This window comes from Rhincodon typus, chromosome 20, assembly GCF_021869965.1.
Source record: "Rhincodon typus isolate 14 chromosome 20, sRhiTyp1.1, whole genome shotgun sequence".
NCBI classification, from domain to species: domain Eukaryota; kingdom Metazoa; phylum Chordata; class Chondrichthyes; order Orectolobiformes; family Rhincodontidae; genus Rhincodon; species Rhincodon typus.
Window position 1 is genome coordinate 7,006,193 of NC_063351.1, and position 22,857 is coordinate 7,029,049.

The 22,857-nt window shown below is 47.9% G+C and overlaps 1 protein-coding gene across 1 annotated transcript in view; it reads left to right on the forward strand.

The window, feature by feature from the left end:
• Nucleotides 1-21,475, forward strand: part of ank3b (ankyrin 3b) — a 345,654-nt gene extending 324,179 nt beyond the window's left edge. The window contains 4 exon segments of the mRNA XM_048609156.1: nucleotides 773-8,503; nucleotides 9,088-9,162; nucleotides 20,649-20,780; nucleotides 21,282-21,475. Coding sequence (XP_048465113.1) covers nucleotides 773-8,503; nucleotides 9,088-9,162; nucleotides 20,649-20,780; nucleotides 21,282-21,475 — 8,132 coding nt within the window.
• The last annotated feature ends 1,382 nt before the right edge of the window (nucleotides 21,476-22,857 follow it).

Genomic DNA, 22,857 nt, shown 5'->3' on the forward strand with positions numbered 1-22,857 from the left:
AAATTAGAAAGGTAAAGAAGTAAGTAGTGCAATGAAATATATGGTCATTTTCAAATTGTTTCTGAAGCGTAGTACTCTTCGGATCGTGTTCATGTAGCAGAAGGTTTCAGTACCGCTGTATGATAGATTGACACTGTGTCAGATTGATCAGTAAAGATATTGGCATTTTGTGTTGTTTTACTGTTTCTGTTAAGATCATAACACTAACTGATCTTAATTATTCTTCCTCAGACATTAATCTGCTTAAGAAGGGAAAGGAATTTCTCTAGACGTGATAATGGAACAAAATAATTCAATGTTCCAAATTCTTCCACTGGTTTGAAAACATGGTTAAAGGCAGTGAGCAGGGGCATCATGGCTAGTGTAGCTTTCAGTCTCCTTTCGCAATTCTCGCTATTTGTTTCACATCTGTGCTTTATTTGTCTTTTCATCCCTAATTCTTGGTCCTATTTTTGTCTGCTGAAGTTGTTTCTGCATTGTGTGCCTTTGCTGCTTGGCTTATGTTACCGTTTGAGCATTTTTGTCACACATAGAGTAATGTGTGACTGTTCTTCCTGTATCAAGTAATTCAAATGGCTTTCTCACAGAATGAATCTCTGTACGTTTTAAAGAGTCTTTTGTACTTTTTCTTCCAGCTGGTTTAATCTGATTCACTGACCAAACGTTTTTTTTCTCTCTCTCTCTCTTTGTGGTCTTTCCGTTCCTTTAATTTTTCTCGTTGGTTTTTTCTCTTTCGTTGATTCATTTGAATTTTGTTTCCGAAACGTTTAAGAACTCATTGAACGGAGTACAGGAACCACCAGGTCTCTCCCCGCACCCTATTCCTACAAGCCAGTCTTTTCCGCGAGACCTTTCCAGTCCTGGGCAGCCGCCCCTGTTTCTGTAGCCGGAGTGGTGAAATCAGGGATTGCATCTCTGTCGAACTCGACGTCCAACACGCCGACGGCATCCCCGTTAAAGTCAGTCTGGTCTGTCTCTTCTTCTTCACCCATCAAATCAACCCTGGGAGCTTCCGCTACCTCCTCAGTGAGATCTGTGAGCGATTTAGCGTCTCCGATTAGATCATTCAAGTCGACGCCCTCACCTATCAAAACCGTAGTGACGCAGACTCAGTATTCTGTGAAATCCTCCTCCGCGTTGAACTCTTCGCCCGTGAAAGCGTTGGTAGCGCCGGAATCTCCGTCCGGGAAGGGGATAGCCGCTTCCTTGTTTTCCTCGCGGCTGTCACCCGCAACGACGGCGGGTTTGCTGTTGGAGAGATCCTCCATAACCATGACCCCGCCGGCTTCACCCAAGGCTGCTTTCAACGCGTACGCATCCCCGTCGCCCTTCAAGACCACCGCCGCGCCCACCGTACTGCCCTCATCTGTGAAATCGCTGTCCAGCTCGGGCTCCTCCCCTGTTAAGTCGGTCACTGACGCTGCGTTCTCGCCTTTCAAGCCGGCCACGCCGCCCAACGGCCAGGCAGTCGCCAAGGGGGCGGTGTCGCCGGTCAAGTATCCCCCGGCAACAGCTTTCTTCTGTGGCCAGGGGGCTGGCGCCACGCCTGAGAAAGCGCCGGGCGCTGCCCTGTCTGCCAAATCCGTTGCCATTGCCCAGGACGTGGTGGAGAAAGCCCAGCAAGCCGCCGCGACCGCCGTCGCCTTCTCCCCCCTTAAATCCCTGGTGCCCGCCACGGCTTCGGCCTTTCAGGCGATCCGCTTGCCACCCGCGGGGTCCTTGTACTCCACCCTGAGGTCTTCGTCTGTGACCACCACGTCTGTGACATCATCGACCATGACCGTACCGGTGTACTCTGTGGTGAACGTCCTGTCAGAGCCGCAACTGAAAAGACTCCCGGACGCCGGCCCCTTGACCAAGTCGGCTGCCGCGTTGCTACCGCCGGTAAAATCGTTGACGACAGAATCACACGCGCAGCCCCAGCCTCCGTTTACCTGCACTTTGTCCCCGCTGAAATCCTCCTTGTCTCTAGCCCCTTCGGCCCTGAAACTGGCGTCCGCCTCCACGCTATCCTCGAGTCAGGAAATTCTGAAAGACGTCGCCGAGATGAAGGAAGACCTGATGAAGATGACGGCCATCTTGCAGACAGACGCTTCAAGCGACAAGGCCTTCCCGGAGGTGTCCGCCAAAGTAGGGAGGAGCGAAGATGAGAGCGAGGAGCCATTTAAGCTGGTGAAAAAGGTGAAGGAAGACTTGGAGAAAGTCAGCGAGATCCTGCAGAAGGATGGCCTGAGCGAAACCAAGCATGGCACCGAGGGAGCTCAGACGAATGGCGATCTCTCGGGGGAGGGAGAATGGGTCACATTCGATTATGATAATGCCGAGGAAGCAAAGGAAAGGGCCAGTGAGGAACTGAGCACCTACGTGCACATGAAAGCCAAGAGTGGAGGTGAGAAGGACTTCAGTTTGGCGAGAGTCGTCGACTATTTGGCAAACGATCTTGGGATTGATACTTTCAGCAAGGTGGCCGACAAATATCGCCAAACTGACACCAAAAAGGAAGGCGAAGAAAAGATGTTCTCCAGAAGGGCTCAGAAGCCAGCAATGCCCTTGCCGGAGCATAAACTCAAAATGCCTCCATCTCCCATGCGCTCCTCTGCTTCCGAGAAGGAGCTGAGTAAACTGGCGGATGCAATGATGGTGACTGAAGTCATCCTCGAGTCACCAGATGACTTTTCCCAGCACGATCAAGATAAGAGCCCGCTGTCGGACAGCGGGTTTGAGACCAGGAGCGAAAAGACCCCCTCCGCCCCTCAGAGTGCAGAGAGCACCGGGCCCAAACCCCTGTTCCACGACGTTCCCATCCCTCCGGTTATCACGGAGACACGGACGGAAGTGGTGCGTGTCATCAGGAGCTATGAGCCTGATGAGACGCAGGAGCCCAAAATGGATGGGCTGCCTCCATCGCAAAGTCCAGAGATGTTCCCAAAGATGGAAGAGAAGCCGATTGGCTCGATCAAGGACAAGGTGAAGGCCTTCCAAACTAAAATGCAGCTGGAGGACGAGGACAGTAAAGGCTTGAGGGCCAAGGAGGTCCGTGTGAAAGAAGAGACCCATATTACGACAACCACGAGGATGGTTTATCACTCGCCACCCAGCCCCGAAAGCAAAGCCAGTGAAAGGATAGAAGAAACCATGTCTGTTCGCGATATCATGAAGGCTTTTCAGTCAGGCCGTGATCCTTCCAAAGAACTGGCCGGCCTGTTCGAGCACAAGTCAGCGGTTCCTTCAGAAAGCGGCAAACCTGGAGAGGCGGCCATGACGTTTCTTGAGAAGGAATCCAGTTTGAAGCCGAAAGTGGAAAGGATCATTGAGTTGCACATTGAGAAAGGGAACAAGGTGGATCCAACAGAGGTCATTGTGAGGGAGACAAAAACACACCCGGAGAGGGAGCTGTTTGTTTACCAGAAAGACGGCGAGGCGAGAGAGGCCAGGTTTGAGACCTGTCAGGACGAGCAGGGACAGCAAGAGGAAGAGGAGCTGACCGCCGAAGAATCACTTCCCTCCTACATGGAATCCTCGCGGGTCAACACGCCCATCTCCCAGGACGACGACAGCCGGCCCAGCTCAGCGCAGCTCGTCTCCGATGACTCGTACAAAACCCTGAAGTTGCTCACGCAGCACTCCGTCGAGTACCATGACGACGAGTACTCAGAGCTGAGGGGGGAGTCCTACAGGTTTGCGGAGAAGATGCTTCTCTCCGAGAAGATGGATGTTTCGCACTCTGACGCCGAGGAGTCGGCCTCCGAGCAACCCCAGCTCCTCGGCGCCGAGGCCCAGCCAATTGGCCGCCACGGGCGGAAGGGCGATCCGGCGCTGGAGGGGAGAGAGGTGGCCGCGCTGCACAAAGTGGCCTCCGACAGCACCGCCAGAGCTAGCAGCCAGGAGGAGGCCTACGAGAAGGTCGCCCTGCTACACTACCCACCAGAGCCCGGCAGCCCCAAGCACGCCGTGTGGATGCGGTTCAGCGAGAACAGGCTCGACGGGGGCCAGGAGAAGCTCGCGTACGGGGACCGGGTGGACAGGACGGTGAAGGAAGCCGAGGAGAAGCTGACCGAGGTGTCTCAGTTCTTCCGGGACAAGACGGAGAAGCTGAATGATGAGCTGCAGTCGCCAGAGAAGAAGCCGCGCCGGAGGGAGGGAGCGCGGCCAGGGCCCGGTTCCGCTGCCAGCGGCAGCCCCGAGAGGCTCCGGCTTGGTGACATCCCGCTGCGTGGCGAGGGGAGCCTGGAGAAACGGAGCGACCAGCCCTTCCGCAGGTACTCCGTGCGAGAGGAAGAGAAAAGGGACGCCGCCGAGCTGATGGCGGGCCCATCGCAGCCAACTCTCTCCGGCCCTCCGGAGGGAGTGAGGGAGAAAACGAGGCAGAGCGAGGATCTGTCGCAGCCGGCGGCCCATTCCAAGCAGGCCGGAAGCCACCCCTCGCAGAGAAGCAGCGATGCCCCACACAGTCCCCAGTGGATCGAGCAGGCCGAGCGAGGCGAGCGCACCAGCGGAAAGCCCCGGAAGTTTGCTGGCCCTCACGCTTCCAATCAAGACGATGGCGACGAGGTGGGGGGAGGAGGAGCGAGCCTTCCGGAAAAGAAACAACAGGAAGGGCCGCAGAACCTACCCCTGAAGAGAGGGCGGGAGAGCAAGCTGCCAATCTACCAGTTCTCACTGAAAGATGGCAGCCAGAAGATGGCCGCAGAGGGGGCCATCTTGACCATAAAGGAGGCGTATGCCAGTAAGCTGAAAGACCTCAGCTGCCTGAACATCGCCAGTGAGCCAGCTCCGTCAGCGCTTCAGAAGATGGTGGACGCTGTGCCGGATGTTTCCCAATTCCCGACCACTGTTCCCAAGCCGCTGACATTCGGCGCGAAAGGGGCGGTGTGGTTGCCCGAGAGAGAGGCAGCGTTGAGTAAAGAATCTGAGCCCCAGGGCACATCTGAGAAGGAGAGAAAGGTTTACCGGACTTGGGAGAGCTGTGGGAATTCCCACCACAAACTGCACCGGGACAAGCTGGCACACGTGCTGGTGCAGGACAGTCTAAAGGAAAACGACGTTGTCCACGTGGAATTCAATGTCAATGGACACCTACCGGAGAAAGTCGGCCCTTCAGTAATGGAGAAGGAGTTCCCGGCAAATAACAGGCCTTCAGTAAAAGAAGAGGCTACGTTGCCGTCTCCTTCTAAGAAAATGGTTTACACTGAGCTTGTTAAGATAGAAGAGGGTGACGATGCCGGCGAGCACACGAGAGGAAGAGCCGCGAGGAAGGAGGGCTCCGGTCTGTCACAGATCCCAGTCAGAATCTCCGAGGAAAAGCTCAAACTGGGAGCCAAGATGGCCGAATGCAATGGCGATCTGGTGAAAACCCACAAGACCGAGCTGGTCACCAGTGCGTCCAACGTGACCCTCGGTCGGAGCAGGAAAGGGAAGCAGCTTTCCGAAGGGGCGGACACCAGCATTCCGACTCCTGGCTCCAACAGCTACGGTGAGCACACGGACGCGGATGGTAGCCGAGAGGATCTGGAGACTTCCCCAGTCAAGTCGCCCGACTCTCTGGAGTTTAGCCCGGTTAAAGACGCAGCGTTGAGTGAATTCTTCGATCGGAGCCCGGTTGAGTATTTGGAGAAAGGGGCGCCACTAGCCAGCATCGAAGGATTCAAGGAGATAAAGACCTTGCCGGTGTACGTCAGCATCGTGCAGATGGGCAAGCAGTACGAGAAAGAAATGGCGGGCCCACCTCAAGGAGCTTTCAAACGGATGATCAGCCAGGAGAGCAGGACGGTGCAGGAGACCCGTGGCATCTTTTACACTGCCCGCCAGCACAGGCAGCCATCTTCGTCCCCTCAGGCCAGTCCAGAAGACGACACCTTGGAGCAAGTCTCGCTCATCGAAAGTTCTGGCAAAAGCCCCCTCACCCCGGAAACCCCCAGCTCCGAGGAAATCAGCTACGAGCTCTCCACCCAGTTGCCGACGGTGCACGGGAAGCCAAGCCCTATCCCCGAAGTGTCGGAAGAGTCCGAAGAGGAAGAGGCGGCTCCCAGGCCCGGGAAGATGGACGGGCGTGAGAAGCGGCCGAAGGAGAAGCGGGTGGCGTACATCGAGTTCCCTCCCCCACCTCCCATCAACGCCCTGGACAGCGAGGCACCTGGGAAGGGGGAGAGCCGAGGGCCTGGTCAGCAGAGGAGGGGACGCCTGCCCGGCTCCGAGGACGAACTGGACACCATCGAGCTGAACCTGCAGGAGGAGCACGACCAACACCTCCTGACAGAGCCGGTCATTCGGGTCCAGCCTCCATCGCCCACCCCGCCGGGGGCCGACGACAGCGACACCAGCAGCGACGAGTCCATCTTCCAGCCAGCGCCGCTCAAGAAGTACACCTTCAAGCTGCACGATGACAGCCCAGCGGGGGCCGCTCCTTCCACACGGCAGCCTGAACACTCCCCCCCTTGCCAGGATGACCACGATGCCTTTGGCCTGGACCCTCCCCTGGAGAACGACGCCGTCCCCAACGGCAACAACGACCAGTCGGTGACTGAGTGCTCCATCGCAACCACCGCCGAGTTCTCCCACGACACCGACGCCACCGAAGTGGACTCCCTGGATGGCTACGACCTGCAGGATGAAGACGATGGCTTCTCGGAGGCTGACTCTAAGTCCTTGAATCAGGGGATAGAAACAAAGATGGATGTTTGGGTCACTGAAGGGATTGTGAAGCAGGGGGATCGTTCCTATAGCCAGGGTAAACTTGCAGTGATTGAGGAAGAAGGAAAGGTAGGCGCTGACGAAGAAGCCCCCTTGCAGTCTAAAACTTCTGAAAAGAAAGGCGAAGGACAAACTGATGGTAAACCAGGAGCCGAGATCTTCACTTTGGAAGGCAGGCATCCTGACAGAACTCGCTTTAATGATACGTATTTTAGTTACAAACTAGAGGAAGAATTTGCAACCCCGTTTAAAACTGTTGCCACCAAAGGTCTTGACTTTGATCCATGGTCTAATGGCCGAGGGGACGATGAAGTCTTTGAAGCTAGGTTAAGAGAGGATGAGCAAAAAGCCTTTGGCTTAGCAGTAGAGGACAGGTCCCAAGCAACAACACCAGATACAACCCCAGCCAGAACCCCAACAGATGAGAGCACGCCAACTAGTGAGCCTAACCCCTTCCCATTTCATGAGGGGAAGATGTTTGAGATGACTCGCAGTGGTGCAATTGACATGAGCAAGAGGGATTTTGTTGAAGAAAGGCTCCAATTTTTCCAAATTGGTGAGCATACTGCTGAAGGGAAGTCAGGGGACAAGGGGGAGAGGGTTAAAAACACACTTGTAGTCACAAAACTGCTTCAGTCAGGGGACAACACATCTGAGGTGTCAGTAGATCCACCAAATGTTAAGCACGAGAGAGCCCAGGCTAGCGGAGAAGGCCTGGAAATGGTGTCCGCCGACAACGCAACAGAAAAATCCTTGTCGGCCATTGCTGCCAAAATTGATCCTAAATTACGCACGCCAATTAAAATGGGAATCTCCGCTTCTACGATGACGCTGAAGAAAGATGCGGGTGCAGCGGAGCTGGTCGAAGTTAAAGCCGATGCCGTGCTGTTAGATTATCAGGTCGCAGAACATGCAGTCTTAGAGAGTGAGGCTAAGTTGACGAGTCAGGGAGCTGGTGAGCTGACCCATTTGCCAATGAGCGATTATAACGGCCTACTAGATTTCCCGGCCCCAGGTACCGACTGCAATCAGATTGAAGGTCAGCCTAAGGGCAAACCAAAAATTGAACCAGCCGCCCCAGCAAATGAGAAAGATGCAGACCCACCGGTGACCACAGCCGGTGAAGTAGCCAAATTAGATAGGCGAACCGCGGAGGCAGTAAAAAAGCCTAAATCGAGACTACCGGTTAAAATGTCCATGCCTCCGCCTCAGAAAGGGCAGAAGTCAGCAGCATGCACGACAAAACAGCCTAGGATGAGTGAGTTAAAGGGAAAAGCAGATCCAGCCAAATGTAACGAGGCAAAATCTAGACTTCCTGTTAAAAACATAGAAAAAACTAATTCGCCTTCAGCCGCAAGTTCCCAGTGCAGTTCGGGGCGAGGTGAGAAAGGGAAGTCAAGGCAGTTTTGTTCCAGATTACCAGTCAAGGTAAGATCGGGCACTGCTGCCATTAAACCAGCTAGAGCAGGGAAGGAGCAGTTGAGTGAGGTCTGTAAACGTTCGGTTGAATATTTGAAAGGGATTAGCGGTGAGGCGTTCAGACTTGTGGATCAACTTGCCGATGAAGAGAGAAAAGTGCAGGCAGAGATCTTTGATGACGAAGACAGCGCGTCGAGAAACGCATCCCTATCGGAGGCCGCTCAATCTTTCGTTACATCGCGGTCTCCTAGAGATTTGAGACTGGAGGCAGCACCTTTAAAATCAAAGGTTGAAAAGGTCTACAGTGAGACAAGGAACAGTAGAAGGACTGGTGGGGAGGAAAGCAGTCAGGTTTCTGGGCCTCACGTGGCTCGCACCGCGGAGATCAAGCCTAGTTTGTAAAATTTTCGACTTGTTGATCTTTAGTGCATGATGATTTGTGATTGCCTGTGGCGTGACTTACCCTTAGCTACCATGTCGTCATTGTTGTTGTTCGTGTTGTCTCGTATTCCTCTCCTCCCCCCAACCTCCCTCTCCTTTTTACTCCAGCGTAATCCAATAGTCCTCCTTTAGTTAAGCATGCTGGCCAAGTTTGAGCAGAGAATACAAGGCAATTTCCTCTCTGCAGTCCTCCGATAATGTGTAAGTCAGAGAAGAAGGTGCAACACTGGTACCTCAAGACCTTTTGCTTAAAAACAAAAACACGTAGTTTGTTCATCACCTCCAGATACACAACATTAACTCAGTTCTTGGGTGTTCTCAGCATGTTTGGATCCATTTTCAATATTACGCTGTGATGTTATACAATCTTTTACATTCAGTGTTTCTGAATCTGGGCTTCAGCTCAGATCCGCGATAGGATCTACACTCGTGTAGGTCACCAGGGATAATGTGGGCATGAGTAGCTTTCTGATAGAAATGTAGATGTGATGTGTGAGGCATGGCATTGTCAGTCTAATACAGTGTTTGAAACTGCAGGTCCTCAGACCCCATGTGAACAGACAGATATAAGGACAGCCATTGTAGCGGATCATCTCGGGTTGAGTTGGACGGGTAAGACACTCCTTTCACTGTTTTTTCTCACCCTCAAGAAAAATAAAAAGCACTTTTAAATTGCTGGTTCCTAAAGTCAATGCAGGACCATTGTCATAGATCCATTGTTATATGTCCATGAGTATGAATCATTGATCCGTTGTCATAGATATTATGGATTATTATGGATTCATTGTCATAGACCATTATCAGTGATCCATTATTAATGATCCGTTATCAATGATCCGTGATCAATGGCCCATCATCATAGATCTGTTACCACGGATCTGTGAAAGTCAAACTGCAAATTAGAGTGGTTGCAACTGGCAAGAGAAGTCGATAAAGCTCTTTTATGTTCTACCTGATCCAGGATATTGTTGACAGAGGTGTGGAATGCAAAACTACAGAAGCAATGCTAAATCTTTATGAATGCATTGTATCGAACCTCCAGAGGAGTACTGTGTTCAGTTCTGGATGTTGTTCATTAGCAATAGGCAAAGCCCTTGGAGATGAACTCTGTCATTTCCTAGGCTGTGACAAGGGATGTGAAGCTGGAGTTATCACAGAATCATAGAATCCCTACAGTGTGGAAACAGGCCCTTCAGCCCAACAAGTCCACACCGACCCTTGGAGCATCCTACCCAGACCCATCCTCCTATAACCCACCTAACCTACAGACCCCTGAACACTATGGGCAATTTAGCATGGCCAATCCTCCTAACCTGCACATCTTTGGACTGTGGGAGGAAACCGGAGCACCCGGAGGAAACCCATGCAGACACGGGGAGAATGTGCAAACTCCAGACAGACAGTCGCCCAAGGGTGAAATCGAACCCAGGTCCCTGGCGCTGTGAGGCAGCAGTGCTAACCACTGAGCCACCGTGCCACCCCTGTTGTCTCGCAAGGTTGAAGAAATTTGTTGCTCATTTTCTCCAGGATATGGAAAATTAAGAGGAGATTTAATAGAGATGTACAGATGTTATTATTGAATAAGTAACTATTTTCTCTTTCTGTTTCATGGGATGAGGGCATCTTTGCTGGCATTTTTGATTCCCATCCCTAAGTTCCTCTTGAGAAAGTGGTGATGAGCTGTTGAGTTGAACCACTGCAGTGCTTGGGGTGTAGGTGCACCCAGAGTTCTGTTAGGAAGGGAGTTCCAGGATTTTGAAGTAGTGACAGGTGAAGGAATGGTGATATATTTTCAGGTTAGGATGGTGTGTGGCCTGGAGCAGGAGGCCATGTTCCCATGCCTCTGGTGTCCCTGTCCTCCTAGGTAGTAGAGATGGCGTTGTAAAGTGTTGTTGAAGGAGCTTTGACAGGTTTTGCAGTGCATGTTTTAGACAGTGCACACAGCTACTGCTGTACGCCAGTGCTGGGGTAAGTGAATGCTTTGGTTGATGTATAGTTCTCCAGTCAAGCAGGATTTGCTTTGTCCTGGATGGTGTCAAGCTTCTTGAGTGTTGTTGGAGCAGCACTCATCCAGGCAAGTGGGGAGTATTCCGTCACACTCCTGACTTGTGCCTTGTGGACAGTGGATAGACTTTGCGGAGTCAAGAGGTGAGTTAGTCACTGCAGGATCCCCAGCCTCTGACCTGCTCTCGTAGCCACCGTGTTTATGTGGCGGTAAATGATTCTTGATGTCTGGTAGTGGGCAAGAGCTGTCTTCTAACCACGTGCCATGCTCCTGCTCTACCTTTGACTGTTCCATATTTGGATGAACAAAACTGGGCATCATTAGAGAATAGTTTGGGACAGGATGACAGTGCAGTTGATGCAAGTTTTAGATTGTAGTATCACCCCTAACCAATCAAAAACCTCTGAAGCAGTGATGAGAAAGATGACTGAAGCAGATTTTCCAACACCACGAGTGGCTGCGCACGCTGCTGTACATCTTTGGATAATTGATATTCCAAGCTGTTGGAATAGTGTAAGTGGTAACACTATGCTCTTCCGACAACCCTCTAAGTCAATGCAAAGGAGAACCCAAGCACAATGAGAATTATAAGGTGAAGGGATGTCTCATACCTTGCTCTCATTAGACTGTTCCACTTGTGTGTTATATGAAGGAAAACCTAGCAATTGACAAAGCATGGCTTGGGATAGCGTTGGACATCCATCATTAGTGCCATTGATTTTGGAACCAAAGAGCTTAGGATCAAGCATCCTGCTGCCTGGTTTTCCCTGGGGAAAGATGAGGAAGAAGAACCTGCTTTGATATACCAGTACTCGCCAGTTTTATTGGTATTTCTCAGCATGACTGTGAAGATGCAAGTTTCAAGCCTGCGGTGAGCTTGACTTCCATCTTGGTGTTTGGAGCATGCCCATCCGATAGCTTCCTGCAATGAGTCAAGACTGTCACGGTCTGCCTGAGTGAAGAGGAGCCTGGGGAAGATAAGCTTTCCTCAGCATTTCCAAGCTTGAAGCCAAGTCTATTTAAAAGTCTGCAAAATATTTACAGTTGAGATATTGTGCCCTGTAGGATGACCATTGAACAAGTTCCAACGCCCTGAGGACCCATCACACTTGTAACCCTTTTAATTATGTAGGAGAAATAACCATTAAAATGATGCATTCCTCACCATAAATTACTTTAACGTTCAATGGTTGTTGCTTTGCTTCCAAGATGAATACTTCTCTGCCAGTAACATTTCACAAGGAGAAAGTGAGGTAAATGAGGGGGGCAATTACTGCCAAGAGATACAGCAAACTCTCTGTTCTTCAAAATCCCACTGTGCAATCTCGAATTGAACAAATCAGATGGGCAAAGATAATACGGAACACAAATTTGTAATTTGCATTGAAGAACCTACCTGGGAATAGGCTGCTTTAGATCTGAGTAATGTGTAATGAGGGAGGATCAGTAAGAGATCTCACAGTTATGAATCCTCGAGCAGTAGCAATCACAATGTGATAGAATTTCAAATTTAGTTTGATGGAGAGCGACTCGAGTCTGAAACCAGTGTCTTCAAGGTAAATAAGACCAATTACAGAGGTATGAAGAAATAGTTTCCAGAGCAGACTGGGAAGTAAACGAAAGGAAGGTCAGTAGATGAACAGTAGCAGATATTTCAAAACGCTCAGCAAGAATTTATTCTGGTCTAAAAAGACCCGATGAGAAGGATGAACCTCCCATGGTTGACAGAGACGATCAGTCAATAACTAAGGCCCACCATGCAGCAAAAACTAGTGGTAGACCAGAGGATTGGGAGTTTCTTTAAATACCAGTTGACGTTTGAAAATTGATTATGAATGTAAGTTGGCAAGAAACGTCGAAACAAACAGCAAGAGGTTTTATAGGAGAAGAATAATTAAAAGGAGAATGGGATCCTCAAAGGATGCAACGAGGGAGTTGATAACAGGGAAATTGCAGATAAAATTAAACCAGCTATCACAGTGGAGGAGGTTGTAAACATCCCAAATATATATTAGATAAGGCAGAGTGCTAATGGGAAGAAAGACTCTATTACAAGGAACAAAGGATTTGGGAGACATCGAGTCATAGATTTGTACAGTATGGAAACAGACCCTTCGGTCCAGTTGTCCATGCTGACCAGATATCCTATATAAATCTAGTCCCATTTGCCAGCATTTAGCCCATAACCTTCTAAATTCTTCCTATACATGTACCATCCAGATGCCTTTTAAATGTTGTAATTGTACCAGCCTCCACCACTTCCCCTGGTAGTTCATTGCATACACACACCACCCTCTGAGTTAAAAAGTTGCCCCTTAGGTCCCTTTCAAATCTTTCCCCTCTCACCTTAAACCGATGCCCTCTATTTTGAACTCCCCTACCCTGGAGAAAAGACCTTGTCTATTTACCCTATCTGTGTCCCTTGTGATTTTATAAACTTCTGTAAGGTCACCCATCAGCCTCCAACGCTCCAGGGAAAATAGCCCCAGTCTATTCAGCCTCTTCCTATAGCTCAAACCCTCCAACCTGGCAACATTGGCCAATAAAGGCAAGGATACCAAACACCTTCTTCACCATCCCGTCCACCTACCACTCCACTTTCATGAAAGTATGAATCTGCACTCCAAGATCTCTTTGTTCAACAACCTCCCCAGGACCTTATCATTAAGTATATAAGTCCTGCCCCAATTTGCCTGTTCAAAATGCAGCACCTCACATTTATCTAAATTAAATAAATGGGACTGAAAGCAGAGAAGTCACCAGGTCCTGATAGCCTGCATCTAAGAGTTTTAAAGGAAGTGGCTGCAGAGATAATGGAGGAATTGGCTGAAATATTTCAGAACTCATTGGATTCTGGAAGAGTTCCAGTGAATTGGGAAACTGCTGATGTAACATCCCTGTTCAATGAGAGAGGGATTCAAAAAGCAGGCACTATGGTCAGGGGCACAGGTAGGCATTTCTGTGACTGCAAGCGAGACTCCAGGATGGTGTGTTGCCTCCCTGGTGCCAGGGTGAAGGACGTCTCTGAGCAGGCACAGGATATCCTGAACAAGGAGGGTGAGCAGCCAGAGGTTATGGTCCATATTGGTACTAATGACATGGGCAGAAAGAGAGATGAGGTCCTGCATAAGGAGTTCAGGGAGTCAGGTAGGATGTCAAAAAGCAGGACCTATAGGGTTGTAATCTCAGGATTACTTCCTGTGCCACATGCCAGTGAGGCTAGAAGTAGGAAGATAGTACAGTTAAATATGTGGCTAAAGAGCTGGTGTAGGAGGGAGGGATTCAGGTATGTGGATCATCGGGATGTCTTCTGGGGCGGGTGGAATCTGTACAGGAAGGACAGGTTGCACCAAACCGGGATGGGCACCAATATCCTGGCAGGGAGGTTTGCTAGTGACACTCAGGAGGATTGAAACCGATGTGGAGGGGGAGGACCAGAGCATTAGGTAAGCAAATAAAATGACCGAAGAGGAGTCCGAGACTAAGACTAAGAGATGATTTGAAGTGTATTTGTTTTAACCAAAGACTATGAGATGTAAGGCAGATGAGTTTAGAGCTTGGGTTAATTCATAGAACTATGTTTTGTAGCAATTACAGAGACTTGGTTGAGAGAGAGAGAGACAAGACTAGTGGCTGAACGTTCTGGGATTTGGATGTTTCAGACGAGATGGGGCAGGATGTAAAAGAGTTGGGGAGTTGTGTTACTGATAAGGGCGAATATCACAGCTGTACAGAGAGAGGGCATCTTGGAGGGGTCAACCAACGAGGCCGTATGGGCAGTTTTAGGAGTAGGAAGGGTGCAATCACTTTGGGATTGTACTATAGGCCTCCCAACAACCAGCGGGTGATAGAGGAACAGAAATGTAGACAAATTATGGAAAAATGTAAAACTAACAGGGTTGTTGTGATGGGTGATTTTAACATCTCCCGTATCGACCTGGACTCGCTTAGTGCCAAGGGTTTGGATTGGGGGAAGTTTGTTAGACGTGTCCAGGACAATTTTTTGAAACAATGTGCAAAAAGTCCGACTCGGGAAGGGGCAATACTAGACCTGGTATTTGGGAATGAACATGGCCAGGTGATCGGTGTTTCAATGGGGGAAGCAGTTCAGGAATGGCGAGTTATTTATGGATAAGGATAAGAGTAGTCCCTGGGTAAAAGTATTAAATTGGGGGAGGGATAACTGGGGGGCGGGTGCAGTGGCTGTTTGAGGGTAAATCCACATCTGGCATGTGGGGATCTTTCAAAGGCCAGTTGATTACAGTTCAGGACCAGCATGTCCCTGTGAAAATGAAGGATAAGAATGGCAAGATTTGGGATCCTTGGATAACAAGAGAAATTGAGTGCACAGTCTTAAAGAGAAAGGAGGCAAATATGAAGTTTAGGAAATTGAAGATAGACAGGGCCTTCAAAGAATACAAAGAGAGCAGGAAAGAACACAAACGAGGTGTTAAGAGGGCTAACAGGGGCCATGACAACCAGGTTCAAGGAAAATCCCAAGGCATTTTATCCATCTCTAAGGAGCCAGAGGGAAAGCTAGGAAAGGATAGGCCCACTCAGGGACAAAAGAGGGAATTTCTGCGTGGAGCTGGAGCAATTGGGTGAAGTCCTTAAAGAGTACTTCACATCAGTATTCACAAAGGAGGAGGACATGGTGGATGGTGAGTCTCGAGAGGGGTATGTTGATATTTTGGGCATGTCAGTATACAAATGGAGGTGCTGAGTATTTTGAAAAGCATTAAGCAGACAAGTCCCCAGGACCTGACGGGATCTATCCCAGAATGCTGAGGGAGGCAGTTGAGGAAATTGCTGTGGCCTTGTACAAAATCTTTCTGTCCTCTCTAGTCACAGAAGAGGTCCCAGAGGACCTGAGAATAGACAACGTTGTTCCTTCATTTAAGAAGGGCAACAAGGATAATCTGAGAAATTACAGGCCAGTTAGCCTTAGGTCAATGGTAGGGAAATTATTGGAGAAGATTCTAAAGGATAAGATTTACTCACATTTGGAAAAATATGGACTTAGTAGTGAAAGGCAGCATGGCTTTTTGCGAGGAAGGTTGTGTCTCACAAATGTGATTGAGTTTTTTGAGGAAGTGACAAAGATGATTGATGAGGACAGGGCAGTAGATATTATCAAAGTGGACTTTAGCATGGCCTTTGACAAGGTCCCTCATGGGAGGCTGATACAAAAGGTGAAGTCACATGGGATCCGCAGTGAGCTGGGAAGATGGAAATGGAACTGGCTTAGTCATAGAAGACAGAGTAGTGGTGGGTGTTTTTCTGACTGGAGATCTGTGACCAGTGGTGTTCAGCAGGAATCAATGCAGGGACTCCTGTATATAAAAAATGATTTGGAAGAGAATGCAGGTGGCCTGATTAGTAAGTTTGCCGACGACACAAAGATTGGCAGAGCTGCAAACAGTGAGGAGGATACAGCAGGATGTAGATAGGCTAGAGATAATTTAATCTGGATAAATGCAAGATGACTATTTAGAGGATCTAATGCGGGAGGGAAGTATGCAGTAAATGACAGAACCCTTAGCAGCATCAACATACAGAGAGAGCTCGGTGTACAGGTCCACAGTTCCCTGAAAGTGGCACAACAAGTGGATAAGGTGGTCAAGAAGACATATAGCATGCTTGCCTTCACTGGTTGGCATGTAGAATATGAAAGCTGGCAAGTCATGTTGCTCCTGTATAGAACTTTAGTTAGGCCACATGTGGAATATTGCTTACTTTTCTGCTCACCGCACTACCAAAGGATGTGGAGGTTCTGGAGAGGGTACGGAAAAGGTTTACTAGGATGTTGCCTGGTTTGAAGGGTATTAGCTCTGAGTTCAGATTGAACAAACTTGGTTTGGTTTCACTTGAACACTTTTTCGCTCAAAGGATGACCTGATAGAAATTCACAAAGTTATAAGAGGCATGAAAATATTGGATCCTTTTTCCCAGGGTGGAAATGTCAATTACTAGGGGCCATAGGTTTGAAGTGAAAAGGGGTAAGTTTAAATGAAATGTGTGAGGTGCGTATTTTACATAGAGCCTGATAAGCTCTTGGAATGCGCTGCCAGAGGAGTTGGTGGAGGTGGATACATTCGCAACATTTCAGAGGCATCTTGATAGATATATGAACAGGCAGGGAATAGAGGGATATGGACCACATAGAGACAAAAGGTTTTAAGTTTAGAAAGGCATCATGTATCAGTGTAGTCTTGGTGGGCCAAAGGGCTTGTTCCTATGCTGTACTGTTCTTTGAGGATATATAATAAGCAGAGTTAATAAAGGGAAACCAGTAGATACAGCATATTTGTATTTGCAGAAGACATTCAATAAGATGCTAAATAACAGATTGTTGCAAAAAGTAGAAGCTCATGCTGTTGAGGGTAATTGAGGATTAGTTAGCACACAGAAAACAGAGAGTTGGGATTAATGGGTCTTTTTCAGGTTGGAAGGACAGAACTAGTGGAATTTCACAAGCACCAAACCCAGGACCTCGGTTGTATATTGTGTATGGTAATGACTTGGAGGAAGAGGGAAAGTGCAGTATACACAAATTTGTTGATATGAAAATAGGTGGAGGACGTATTGTGATAAGGACATAAGGAATTTGAAGGGGATGTAGAGATGTTGAGTAAATGAGCAAAAACTTGGCAGATGGAGTTAATGTAGGAAAGTGTGAAGTCAAGCACTTTGGTAGAACGAGCCAAAAGGCAGACTATTTAATTGGAGAGAGACTCCATAAAACGGCAGCACTGAGGGGTGTTCTTATGCTTAAAATACAAAACGTTAGCATACAGGTACAGCAAGTAATTAAGAATGCAAATTGAATTTTGGACTTTATTGCTACGGGGCTGGAGTTTAAAGACAGGATGTCTTGTTCCAGATGGCCAGGAGGCGTTACTGAGACCACACCTGGAGCACAATATACAGTTTTGATCTCTGTATTTAAGAAAGCAGATATTGGAATTAGAGATAGTTCAGAAGACATTCACTGTACTGATTCCTGAGACAATGAGATTGGCTTATCAAGAACAGCCAAACAGGTTAGGTCTTTATTCAAAAGAGTTAAGAAGAACGAGGTTTGATCTTACCGAAGCATACAAGATTCTGAGGGGCCAGGGTAAACATTAAGATTGTTCTACTCGTCAGGGAATAACAAACTGGGGGACATGGTTCACCACCATTTTCTCAAAGCCAACTCGGGATGGGCAATAGGTGCTGGCCACAAGTGTATTAAAAAAGATAGTTACAGAATAAAGGCAAATTAATTTAAAACTGAGGTGCAAAGAAGTTTCTCCTCCCAGAGGTTAATGAATTCTCTAATCCAGAGAGTTGTGAAGGCTCGATCGCTGAATGTATTTGAAGAGGAGGTGGATAGATTTTTGCAGTATTGAGGCGATGAGAGGAGCTGGTATAAGAGGGGAGTTGAGGCCTAGGTCAGACCAGCCATGATCTTGTCGAACTACAGGAGAGGCTCGAGGGAACAAATGGCCTTCTCTTGCTCCAATTTCTTATGAATCTCTGAAACGCACAGGCAGGATCTCAATTTTTAAAATAACAATGAAAGATAGCACTTTCAACAAAATAGCACACCCCTACTCTTACCTTAACCTGTACTGGAACCCATTATTCTCTGCTTCATTGGAAGGAAAGTTTCCTGTTAAGCCAAAGTCCTGACGAAGGGTTGCAGGCCAAAACGTTGACTTTCCTGCTCCTCGGATACTGCCTGACCTCCTGGGCTTTTCCAGCTCCACATTTATTGACTCTAGATTCCAGCATCTGTAGTCTTTACCGTCTCCAAGAAATATAATGTAATTTTGCAGTGATGGACACAGTCTTACCAAACTAAAGAGGGACTTTCTCCCTTTTACTGGCTGAACACCATCAGTTGGAAGAGGAGATATGCTCAGATTGATACAGGGGCACAGACAAAGTCACCCGATGCAATCTACATCTGATATTAAAACAATGTTCTTGTCTTCAATAGCTTCACCAAAAGAGGGAGCTGTTTGATCTTTGTTTCATCATCAAAACCTGCCTTAAAGACAAGCAATTCGAAAAATAACTCAATAACTGAATGATGCCCAACCCTCCAATTTCAGGGGCTCTGTCTAATGGTTCCAATGGATCAGACAAGAGTGATCATAAGACCACAAGAATTAGGAGCAAAACTAGGCTAGAGTCTCATTTGTTTTCTCCCCACAGCTGTTGCCAGACCTAGAACATAGAACATAGAACAGTACAGCACAGAACAGGCCCTTCGGCCCACGATGTTGTGCCGAACTATTATCCTATTCTAAGATCAAACTAACCTGCATACCCTACATTTTACTATCCTCCATGTGCCTATCCAAGAGTCACTTAAATGTCCCTAATGTTTCTGACTCCACTACCACTGCCGGCAGTGCATTCCACGCGCCCACCACTCTCTGTGTAAGGAAAAGACCTGCTGAGTTTCGTTGGCAGTTTCTGTTTTTCCAGCAGAATTCGGCTATTTAGCCCCTCGAACCTTCTGTGTCACCCACTAAGATGGCTGATCTGACTGTGACCTTAACTCCCTTTCCCAGCTGGCTCCCCATAACCCATCCAAGGCCTACACCATTCTGATTTGGAATTGCAATGCTGCTCTCAGATTGTCACCAGGTTGACGAACCTGGACCTTTCCTTCTCTCCCCCCCCCGCCACTAATAGCACGTCCAGGACATGAACTGTAGCTGTTCACCACTGGCTTCTCAAGAGTCATTAAGGGTGGGCAATAAATGTTGGCCTCGTCAGTGATGGGCACATTCCCAAGAATGAATAAATATAAAACACAAAAAAAAACATCCAATAGATAAGACTTCCTGCTGGGTGTCTCTTCCAGCCAGTGTATCTATATTAAAAAATGAAGCCAAGACCTAGCAACCTTCAATAACATTGTCTTTTTCTGCAAGATTCAACCTTCTGGGCACCATTATCAGGAAAATGTATTATCCTGAGAAATACACTCCACCAAATTGACAAGGCTTCTTTGACAGTAATTCTCAATCACACCCTTCCTCTGCTGAAAAGAGCAAGTGCGTTAGCCCGCTATCACCTTCAAGTTCCCCTCCAAGTCAGATATCACCCTGACTTAAAGATATATTGCCGTTCCTTCATCATCACAGAGCAGTATTCTGGGATTATTACTATCCCAGTTGATGGTAATACTGGACAAGTCAATCCCTGATTTAATGGATCTTATATTTAATCTTTGTAGTTGGTTAACATGGTCGCTAGTCACTGGAATATATTCACAGGAGGCTGTAGATGTTCTTTAACTACAGGATATAAATTTGTTTTACAAAGAAAAAGTTTATGCACATAGTGCAGTTTGAAATATCTTAACATAAACAACAAAATGACGTTTCAACCTGTTTCCCAACACCATCCATTACGGAATCTTGTTCTCAGAGATATATCCTTGCTATCTTGGCCATTTAAAATCTTTACTTAGCTATGACTTTCCACCTTAACAATAGATTCCAGAAATTACTCTATGACAGAGGCTACACTAACTGGCCTGTAGGAATAAATGATGCTACAGTAATAAGTAGATGGCCTATTCATTCCCTCCGTCATGCCCTTGCGGACACAAACGTTTCTGTTTTTGGGCCATCTCTGTTCAAATCCATGCTTTTGATATCGAATGCGCCCCTGACTCAGGTTCTGGCCTACTTGCCTGGACTGACAGATAACAGCAGGAGTTGCAAGTCTCAGACGCATTACACTTGTCAGACGTGGGTGAGGGGGCAAGGGAGTGGGAGGGAGAGAACAGAGGAAGTGTTTTGCGAGATGGCTACTTCACATTATGAAGATTGGGGAGAAAGAGAGAGAGAAGAGATGGGGAGTAATGGTAGCCTCACAATAGTGAAGCTGAGAGGTCAGGAATGCACAGAACGCAGGGTAGAGAGTGACAAAAAACTTGAACTGGGAGTATTTTTTTTGTCTCTGTGTTCGATATGAACAGGACCAATGTTCCTTCCTTGGCTGTAGTTTGACATTTGGTTTGCAGACATCTGCATTGTTGCAATGAGGGAAGTAACTTGCATTTTGTGTTTATTGTTCATTGCAGAATTGGCGAGAGAATTGAACTTCTCTGTCGATGACATTAATCAGATTCGGGTTGAAAATCCGAACTCGCTGACCACTCAGAGCTTCATATTGTTGAAGAAGTGGGTCTTTCGAGATGGGAAAGATGCAACAAGTAAGTTTAAAAAATGAAGCATGTGATAAAATCCTACAGACACTATGTAAAATTCAATGCTCAAATCCCTGTCAGAAGTTACAATTGAACCTGCTTTCCCCATCATTCTGAGGTAACACAATCCAAATCTTCACAACTCGCTGCCCAAGAAGAATTTTCCAGTTCTCTGAGAGACTCAGTACCATTCAGCGTGATCTGAAGTGTTTACTGGAGCTCTGAGAACTGAATTACACACGACCAACATTTCTGACTTAAGCTCTGCTGTCCAGTCTTGAATGTGGCGGACAATAAAGCAACCGACAGGAGTGGAACGTTTCAATAACATTCTCATCCCCAATGATAGAGGTGCCCAGCACGTTGTTGGGAAGAACAAGGCTGGAGCCTTGGTAACCCCTGACAACTAGATGTGCCAATTGATGATCCATCTCGACCTCGCCCCGAGGTCCCAGCAGCCCAGCGACTAGGCCTCAGCTAATCTGATTGGTTCCTCATGTTATCAAGAAGTGGCTGAAGACATTGGATGCTGCAAAGGCTTTGGCACTGACCACATTGAGACAGTGGTGCCGAACACCTTGAGCAGAGATCGAAATCGTGGGCCCTGGTGTTGCACCTGGCCCCCGATCCAGGCAGAGGGGACCCACCACAAACCGGGTAACCGACTCAGACCCTGGGCATCTGCCCCGACCCTGTCCTGACCCAGGCACGAGAGACCTGCCCCAACCTGGAAATGGCTCAAAGCCTGTCCACCATCTCCAAAGCACAGGTCAGGAGTGTGATGGAGTACTCCCCACTCGTCCAGATGAGCGCAGCTCCAACAACAGTAAAGGAGCTCGACACCATCCAGGACAAACCATCCCACTTGATTGGCGCACCATCCATCAACCTTCAACATTCATTATTGATTGACGATGGCTGCAGTGTATACCAACTACAAGATACATTGCACCAACTCAACAAGAGTTCTTCAACAGCAAATTCCAAATCCTTAACCTCTACCCTCTAGAAGGACAAGAGCAACAGATGCATAGGAACACTTCCAACTGCAAGTTGCCCTGCAGACCACACATTCTCCTGACTTGATCACTGTTCCTTCACTGGAGCCAAGCCAGAACCCTGAATATGCTCACAGCACTGAGGCTGCAATGTGTTGTCATGATTCAAGAAGGTGACTCCCCACAGCTTCTCAAGGAGCATTAGGGGCTGGCTTATATTGTCCTTGAGCTGTGGGATCCCTAGACCACCCTGTCACACTCACAATTGTCTGTGAAGTTTAAACTTTCCTGGCTTCTGGAACCCCTGATGAAGTCCCCAGCTGAGTCAGAATTGGAATCTGTGGAGGTTTCTGACTTTAACAGTTAACCAGGAAATGTTGGAAGAATTGAAACCTGTCCTAACTCCTGGCTAACTATAAGAATGATTCTCCAATCACTGCTCCAGACACCTCTCCCTCTCTCCCACTGTTGCTGCTTCTTTCTGAGCCCTCCAGCATCCAGAAGTACTGGGAGATGGAGGCAGGGTAAATATGTAGGGGTGAGAGCAGCAATCCCACAGGTGATAGTCTCCTCTGTCTCTCGTTTTTGCACGTTTCTCATTCATGCACACATGCACGCACACTCATACCCTCATGTTTACACCCTGTCCCCAGTGCTCTGACAAATGTTCACTGCACTGTGCTCTATCTCTATCTCACAGCCCTAAAGTAAAACTCAGTGTCTTGATTCATATTGCTGACTGACTGTCATAAGGTTACAGATCTCAGCAAAAATATCAAGTACGAGTCAGAGCCCAGGCTTTTAGAAGTAGCTTTGGCCTTGCTGTAAATGTTTGATGAAGGAATTAAAAAAATATAGTTATATGGATAAATATTATCATGTCCTTGTGAAATATGTAATTCTTACATTTTCTTTAGTAACATTTTCAAACTTCAGAAAATAATAACTGGGCAAAGAAGTTCTGACGGTGTTTATTGCAGCTTTTGGGACCCCAGTAGGCATATTGAATGATTACAGGGTGACATGTTTTCACTAGAAAGCAAGGACTATGAGAAACAGGCACAGGAGGAAGCCATTCACTGCCC